Source organism: Erinaceus europaeus, chromosome 7, assembly GCF_950295315.1.
Source record: "Erinaceus europaeus chromosome 7, mEriEur2.1, whole genome shotgun sequence".
NCBI classification, from domain to species: Eukaryota; Metazoa; Chordata; class Mammalia; order Eulipotyphla; family Erinaceidae; genus Erinaceus; species Erinaceus europaeus.
This window is the reverse complement of record NC_080168.1, coordinates 18,074,814-18,082,939: the sequence shown is the minus strand read 5'-3', so window position 1 is coordinate 18,082,939 and position 8,126 is coordinate 18,074,814. Positions and strand designations below refer to the sequence as shown.

The following is an 8,126-nucleotide window of genomic DNA, read 5'->3' as shown; positions in this document are numbered from 1 at the left end:
ATGAAATGTCTTTTAAAAATGGAGTACTTGTCTAAGTATCAGTGAACAAGGCACTTGTAATTGGAGTCATTGGATCTTTAGACAATCAGGTAGCATAATAGTTGTGTAAAAGACTTCCATGCTTGGGGGTCAGGTGGTGGTGCAGTGGGTTAAGTGCACGTGGCGCAAAGCAAAGCGCAAAGACTGACTTGAGGATCCCAGGTCGAGCCCCCGGCTCCCCACCTACATGGGTTTGCTTCATAAACAGTGAAGCAGGTCTACAGGTGTCTCCCAGTCTTCCCCTCCTCTCTCAATTTCTCTCTGTCCTATCCAACAATAATGACATCAATAACAACAATAATAATAACCGCAACAACAAGGACAATAAAGGGGGGAAAAAGCCTTCCCTGCTTTGGGCCAGGTGGTGTTGCACCTGGTTGAGAGCACACGTTACAATGCACAAGAACCCAGGTTCCAACCCCTGGCCCCCCTGTAGGTGGAAAGCTTCACAGGTGGTGAAGCAGGGCTGCACCTGTCTGTCTCCCTCCCTCTAGCTCCCTCCACCTCTCAATTTCTGGCCTTGTCTATCCAATAAGCAAATAAAGTTAATTAAAAGAAAAGACTACCCTGTTTGAACCTTACAAGTTACTGAAATATTTTTAGTTGTTATTTATTTTAATGAGGCAGAGAGATACAGAAAGACCAGAGCACTGTTCAGCTCTGGTTTATGGTGGTGTAGAGATTAAACCTGGAAATTCAGAGTTTCAGGCATGAAAATCTATTGTATAGCTATTATGCTTCTTCCCCCACCCCTCAAATCTTTTAGTTTGACATGGTTTGGGAGATGGTACTTTGGGTAAAGCATTGGTCTCTCAGTCCTGAAGTCCTGAAGTCCTGAAGTCCTGAGCTCAATCCAATCGTCACCTGTCAGAATGATGGTCTGGTCCTGTCTTCTGCTTTTATTTATTATTATTATTTTTTTTTAGAGCACTACTCACTGCTCAGCTCTGGCCTGTGGTGATGCAGGGGATTAGAAACTCAGGCATGAGTCTCTTTGTTTAACCATTCTGCTCTCTACCCCTGCCCTATCTTCTGCTTTCTCATAAATACAATTTAAAATATTTATTTATGTGATTTTTCCTACTTTGGGGGAGGCAGAGAGGCTAATTAATTTATTATTATTTTTATTTTTACCAGCGTGCTGCTTAGCTCTGGATTATGGTGGAGCTGGAGATTGAACCTGGGACTTCAAAGCCTCTAGACATGGAAGGAACTTTGAGTAACCACTATGCTATCTCCCCAGTAGTTATTTATTTATTTATTTATTTATTTATTTATTTATTTATTCATGAGAGAAACAGACTGAAAATGAGTCAGAGTATCACTCTAGCACATACACAGCAGGGATCAAACTTAGGTCCTCCTGCTTGAGAACTCCACACTTTATCTATGGAGCACCATCTTTGGCTGCAATAATAATAAAAATCTTAATAAAAGAATGAAAAAAGGAAGGGTGGAAGAGAGGGAGGAAGGAAGGAGGGAAGGAGGGAAAGAGGGAGGGAAGGGGGGAAGGAAGAAAAATGTAGTGCAGTGGGTTAAGCGCACGCACGTGGCGCTAAGTGCAGGACCCGCTCAAGGATCCCTGTTCCAGACCCAGGCTTTCCCACCTACAGGGGTCACTTCACATGGGTGAAGCAGGTCTGCAGGTGTCTATTATTCTCTCTTCCTATCTCTCTTTCCCTCTCAATTTCTGTCCTGTCCCCCCCCAAAAAAAAAAAATCATCTTAGTAAAATGAACATTTAAAACAGGAAAAAGAACGTATATGTATGAAGGCATATCCACAATCCTTAAATGCAGGTAAACCTTAGGAAGAGATTTACCGCCAATCCTTCACAGTTTTAAAAAAATATTTTCCTTTGTGTTGCCCTTTTTTTTTTTAACTGTTGTAGTTATTGTTGTTGTTGTTATTGATGTCGTTGTTGTTGGATAGGACAGAAAGAAATGGAGAGAGGAGGGGAAGACAGAGAGGGGAGACCTGCTTCACACCGCCTGTAAAGACGACTCCCCTGAAGGTGGGAAGCTGGGGGCTCGAACCGGCATCTTGAAGCCGGTCCTTGTGCTTCGCGACACATGTGCCTAACCTACTGCGATTCCGTCAGGCTTCCAATACTTCCCATTTCTAACGGGTGGGGGAGACCTCCGAACCATAGAGACGAAATCCTAGCCGGGCCCTCCAATCTCTACTTCCTCTCGTCCGCCTAAAACCGCGCCTGCGCAGTAAGCCTCTTCCTCTCTGGGCTCGGACCTAGTTGGCGGCGCCATGGTGAGTGTGGGCCCCTCGGTGGCCTAAGTGTTTATCCACCAGCATCTGTGCTTTGCTTTTTGCTTCGCCTTCAGGGGCCTTTGTTCTCATCTTGTGTCGTGCCCCCCAGCCTTTGTCGCGAATGTCCCAAGTGCACGAAGGCAGTTAGCCCGGGGGCGGCATGTCGGAGGCCGGGCGGTCCCGGTGCGGGTGTCCTCCCCGGGGGATGCTGTTGGGTGGGGGTTGGGGCCCCGGTGCCTGGAGGGGGGAAGCCGCGGGGGTGCCCGACAACCCCGGTTTTCTGCCGTTGAACAGGCCAAGCGTACCAAGAAGGTGGGCATCGTGGGTAAATACGGGACCCGCTACGGCGCCTCCCTGCGGAAGATGGTGAAGAAGATCGAGATCAGCCAGCACGCCAAGTACACCTGCTCCTTCTGCGGCAAGGTGCGGCGCGGGTTGTTCAACTACGGACCACAGTTCGGCCCCTGGTCCCCATCTGCAGGGGGGAAGGTCAGGGGTGGTGAAGCAGGGCTGCAGGTGTCCGTCTGTCCCTCCCCTCGCAGTTTCTGTCGATCCAGTAACGAAGGAGGGAGGGAGAGAGCGAGCGCCGGACAGCCCTGAGCTCCGTGTGCCGCTGGGGGCGGGACGCGGGCGCCTCGCTGATGGATCTTTTCACTTTCTCTTTTTCGTTTATCGGCTCTGCTTTCTGGTAGTGGGGTGGGGGGGTTTGAACCCGGGACTGCTGGAGCCCAAAAGCCCAGCAGCTGTGTCCCGCGGTGTGAACGGGGCGGCCGGGCTCTCCCGCAGACCAAGATGAAGCGGCGCGCCGTGGGCATCTGGCACTGCGGCTCCTGCATGAAGACTGTCGCGGGCGGCGCCTGGACCTACAAGTAAGCGTCTCGGCGGTGGGCTGGGGGCCCAGGGTGGGGCTGCTGCTTTGCACAGGGGACCCCTGTCCCCTGTTTCTGGAGCCTTGCAAGCGCTGCAGCCGGGGTGTGCTGGGCCTGGGCTGGACGGCGAGCCGCGTCTTGTGGCAGGTGGTCGGGGCAGAGGCGGTGGGGGCCGGGCCTCCGCGCACTTACTGCTTCTGGAAAGACCAAGAAATAAATGGCAGAAGCATCCGGCCCCCGGCCCTGAGCTCCATCCCAAGTGAGTGAGTGTCACATGTGCCACAGTGGTGCCCTGGTCCTATTTATCCAGCATTAAAATAAACATTGGGGGGGTTGGGAGGTGAAGCAGTGCTGCAGCTGACTCCTTCCCTCTCAGTTCTGGTCTCTTTAAAATACCAAGAGCGAAAATAAGGTATCGCCTAAAGGAATATGGAGTGGTACTTGGGAAAAGCAGCCTCAAGGCTGCTACAGATAAGAAACCTAAAAATCTCGTGTTTACAGTCAGGGTCCTGGTTTTGAGCAAAGCCCCACAAAAATGCTTGTAGACCGCTGGCATGGGGACACAGGTTAGGGGAAGGCTGCCTGCCATCTCCAGGGCCAGCAGAAAATTCCAGAGTTCAGTTTTTGGGCTCCTTGTACGTCGTGACACATGTGCTCGACTTTGCAAAACTCTTGTAGCAGCCTTAAGGCTGTTTTTCCCAAGTACCACTCCATATTCCTTTAGGCGATACCTTATTTTCACTCTTGGCATTTTGCCTGCTCCCAGGGTTATTGCTGGGCATGACAGGCCACAGCTCCCAGTGGCCTTTTTTTAAAGACCAGAATTGAGAGGGAAGGAGTTAGCTGCAGCACTGCTTCACCTCCCAACCCTCCCATGTTTATATATTTATTTTCCCTTTTGCCCTTTTTTATTGTAGTTAATATTACTGGTGTCTTTTATTGTGCTTAATGTTGTTATTGATGTTATTGTTGGATAGGACGGAAATGGAGAGAGGAGGGGAAGATGGGGAGAGATAGACCCCTGCAGGTGGGGAGCCGGGGCCTTGAACCAGGGTCATTTAATGGGTTTTGCTCACAAGACAGGCTCTTAATGCTACTAGCCGCCACCACCCACCTCCTTCCTTTTTTTTTTTTTTTTTGCTTGATAAATTCATTTACTCCTGGTAATTAAACCTTTTTAATTGAGGGAGGGTCAGTGCAATCACTGACATGCATACAAGTTGATTATGCACCAAGCCACCCCAGAGTCTTTTGCTTTGGTGCACTGTGTCGTGTTCAGTCCCTGCACACTTGTGCTCTCCCTCCCCGGAGTCTTTTGTTGATGAGGGTGGAGACCCTGGCAAATGCCCAGCTAGGAGTTGAACTTGGGACCTCATGCTTGAGAGTCCTGTGCCACCTGCCCAGTTAGTTGCCTTTTCTTGTCTCCCCACCTTTACTTAGAGCCGTTGCTCAGCTCTGGCTAGTGGTGGTGTGGGGATTGAACTTGGGTTCGTGGGGCCTCAGACACGAGGAACCATTCTTGGATTTAAATGCTCTGAGGAGTCAGGCATGATATATTGCCTATCATCCTCCAGGGGCCTGAGGTCGTGGGTGCTGCCCACACGGTGAAGCACATTTACTTAGGAGCCACCTCACATGTTAGCTGTTTGAAACCAAGTTTGTGTTTCTTTCCAGCACCACTTCTGCTGTCACAGTGAAGTCTGCCATCAGGAGGCTGAAGGAGTTGAAAGACCAGTAGAGGCGCTACCACCTGCAATATTACTAGCCTGTAATAAATGGGTTAATTTATAATAGTGACTTTGTGTTAATTTTCTTGGTGAGATGATCTGACGTGTAATGATTATGCTTCTCAAAAAAAATATATATATATATATATATATAAAACTTAATAGTTGCCTGGGAGGTGGGTAAAGTGTTGGACTCTTGAGGTCCAGAGTTGGCACCATGTACCACAGTGATGTGGTTCTCTCCTTTCTCATTGAGAGACCAACATCACTGCTCAAAGATTGTGATGCCAGTCAGTCACCAGCTGAGGCCTCGTGCACAGGTCCTCCCGGGTTCCAGTTATATCCAGTGGTGTCTGAGAATTGTTTTAATAGGACAGACCTGCTTCACCCCCTGTAGGTGTGGGGCTTGGGGTTGAGCCCTGCCGTTGGCACATGTCCAGCTCCACCTGGTGTGCCACTGCCCGGACACATGGAGCTTCTGTTACAGCAATAGCACACATGTATGTATTTTAATGACTCCCAAAGATGCAGCGCTATGCTGGTTCAGTTTAAAGTGTCAGTGGACGGGACCAGAGCACCTCACGTTTGTCATAGATGGTGCTGGGAGTTGGGCCCGGGCCTCTAACCTGTAGGTCTCTGTAGCCTGTCACTTTTCGATTTGTACACAAGGGCTATGGGATGGAATTGTTGAGGTTGATGCAGGTGCTCATGGAAACATGAGTTAACTTGGAGGCACCCAGAAGTGAGTACTTAGTAACTTTGTCCTCTTACTCTTAGCACTTTCCAGCCACTCTCCTGTTTCCCCTATCTCAGCCTTAAGCTGCCTCTTAGGATCTAACAGCTTGTATCTACCTTGTCTACTCCAAAGACAGAAGTGATGTGGCTAAAAATGGGAATTTCTTAGCCCTTGGGACTGGGTGGTGTCTGGTTTTGTGCTGTGCAACAAAGGAGTAGAATGGCGAGCCGGAATCTCAGGCTGTAGGCGTGCCTGACGGAGGAGTTTGCAGGTGAAGAGCCAGCACTGCTACCAGCTGTTGGGTGGTAAGTATTTGGTGCCAGGGACTTGACAAGCATCAGCTTAACCGAACTGCCAAGGAAGGTTCTGCTCTCTGGGTTTAATTACTTAGTCCTGTCTGCCTTTGTCATGTCAGGGGCACCACCAAACATGAGCTGTGGTCTCAGTCATAACCAGTCTCTGCTATAACAGCTGTGTCTGGCCTTGGCATACTGTTAACCTAGCCAGGGTCTCATTTCCTGTCTAGTCCCCATGAAAAGTTTACAACCTAGCAAATTGCAACAGGATAGAAGTATTAGTGGCAAACAATAGCTCTACGATGCCCCCACTATCTTGAAGTAAGCTTTGGTGCTGTGCCCCCTTTCTCTGCTTCTCTGCCTTGAGAGAGAGAACAACATTCTATTCCAAAATTCATGTTTGGGTTTCCTAGGTCCTACCTAGAGTAGCACAGTACTCAAAGCTGATCTTACTGGTGACAGTGTCATTTTACCTCTAAAATCCAAATGCCCGGGAGTCGGGCGGTAGCGCAGTGGGTTAAGCACGTGGCGCAAAGCACAAGGTTTGTGTAAGGATCCTAGTTCGAGCCCCCGGCTCCCCGCCTGCAGGGGAGTCACTTCACAGGCAGTGAAGCAGGTCTGCAGGTGTCTTATCTTTCTCTCCCCCTGTCTTCCCCTCCTCTCTCCATTTCTCTCTGTCCTATCCAACGACGACATTCATAACAACTACAACAATAAAACAAGGACAACAAAAGGGAATAAAGAAATATTTTTTTAAAAAATCCAAATGCCCAACAAAAAGTATGCCCCTTTCTTAGTTTGTGCTCATCTTTTTCATGATTTTGTTAGAACCAGACATCACTGGTACATGTGCTGTCAGGAATTAAACTCAGGATCTCATACTTGAGAGTCCAACTCGACTCTGCGCCACCTCCTGGACCACAACCTAACATCTATTTTAGAAGCTTTGCAGGTTGGGGAGGTAGCGTAATAGTCATGTATAATCTGTCTGAGGCACCAGAAGTCCCAGGTTCCATCCCCAGCACCACCATCATCCAGAGCTAAGCAGAAGGAAGCCGGTGGTGGCACACTGTTGTAAAGTGCACACATTATAGGGACCTGGGTTCAAGCCCTTGGTCCCCACCTGCGGTGAAACCGGAGTGGTGAAGCAGGGCTGCAGGTGTCTCTTGCTCTCAATTTATCTGGCATCCAAGTATACAAGAAACAAGGTAATTTGCTTTTAAAAAACAGTGGAGCAAAGAGATAGCTTAATGGTTATGCAAAAGATGGCCTGAGGCTGAGGTCCTGGGATTAAATCCCCACACCACTTTGAGCCAGAGTTGAGCAGTGCTTTGAATCAAATTTATTTGACTTCAGCCCTCCTTCCAGCATTATCAACTCACACTACACATGGAGAGAGTCATATCTCCTGTTTCATAGAAGAGAAGAAATTGCTTAAAAGGGCTGGGGAGGGGAGTCCGGCGGTAGCGCAGCGGGTTAAGCGCACATATCACAAAGCGTCAGGACCCGCATAAGGATCCCAGTTGGAGCCCCCGGCTCCCCACCTGCAAGGGAGTGGCTTCACAGGTGGTGAAGCAGGTCTGTAGGTGTCTGCCTTTCCTCCCCCCTCTCTGTCTTCCCCTCCTCTCTCCATTTCTCTCTGTCCTATCCAACAACGACAACAACAACAATAACTACAACAATAAAAAGGGCAACAAAAAGGAAAATAAATATTAAACAAAAAAAAGAAAAAAGGGGCCTGGGGCGACAGCATGCAGGCACTGAGGCACTGATAATCCTGCCAAAAGACACCAGGAGAGTCTTTTAAGACTTCACGTAAACATACAGGACCTTGCCTTTGCATAAGTTTTTGCACACTAAGGAGTGCGGCCAGGTGGGTTCTCAGTACGGCGAGTGCAGAGAATGGACAGCAGAGGGAGCCCTTGACCAACCTTGGTCTTCACGTTCGAGTTCGGAAGACTAGGGGACGTTTTCCCTGGTGCTTCTCTACCTTGGACCTCTTTCTCCACACTCTAGTCTGTGTTCAGGCCACACATATCTTTTTCCTACTAGAAGTGCCTGCAGGTATGGGCTCCTCACACCACTCTGCGAAGTTGCTGCTTTACCTGATTTCTCTTTATCTAAAAACACTATTCGTATTGACAGGCCAGGCAGTGGCACGCCTGGTGGGGGCAACATGCTGTCTGTCATAAAGC

General features: G+C 49.1%; 1 protein-coding gene across 1 annotated transcript; it reads left to right on the top strand.

Moving 5' to 3' along the window:
* The first annotated feature begins 2,192 nt into the window (after positions 1 to 2,192).
* RPL37A (ribosomal protein L37a) lies at positions 2,193 to 4,969 on the top strand. Its single transcript, XM_007520052.2, has 4 exons — positions 2,193 to 2,303; positions 2,598 to 2,726; positions 3,090 to 3,172; positions 4,847 to 4,969. The coding sequence occupies exons 1-4, from the start codon at positions 2,301 to 2,303 to the stop codon at positions 4,908 to 4,910; spliced, it is 279 nt and encodes a 92-aa protein (XP_007520114.1). The 5' UTR covers positions 2,193 to 2,300; the 3' UTR covers positions 4,911 to 4,969.
* Positions 4,970 to 8,126: the final 3,157 nt, after the last annotated feature.

Excerpts from the sequence above, each read along its gene's own strand:
- RPL37A (XM_007520052.2), top strand. Across the intron at positions 2,727-3,089 it reads CCTGCTCCTTCTGCGGCAAG|ACCAAGATGAAGCGGCGCGC; the intron begins GTGCGGCGCGGG and ends GCTCTCCCGCAG. Across the intron at positions 3,173-4,846 it reads GGCGGCGCCTGGACCTACAA|CACCACTTCTGCTGTCACAG; the intron begins GTAAGCGTCTCG and ends GTTTCTTTCCAG.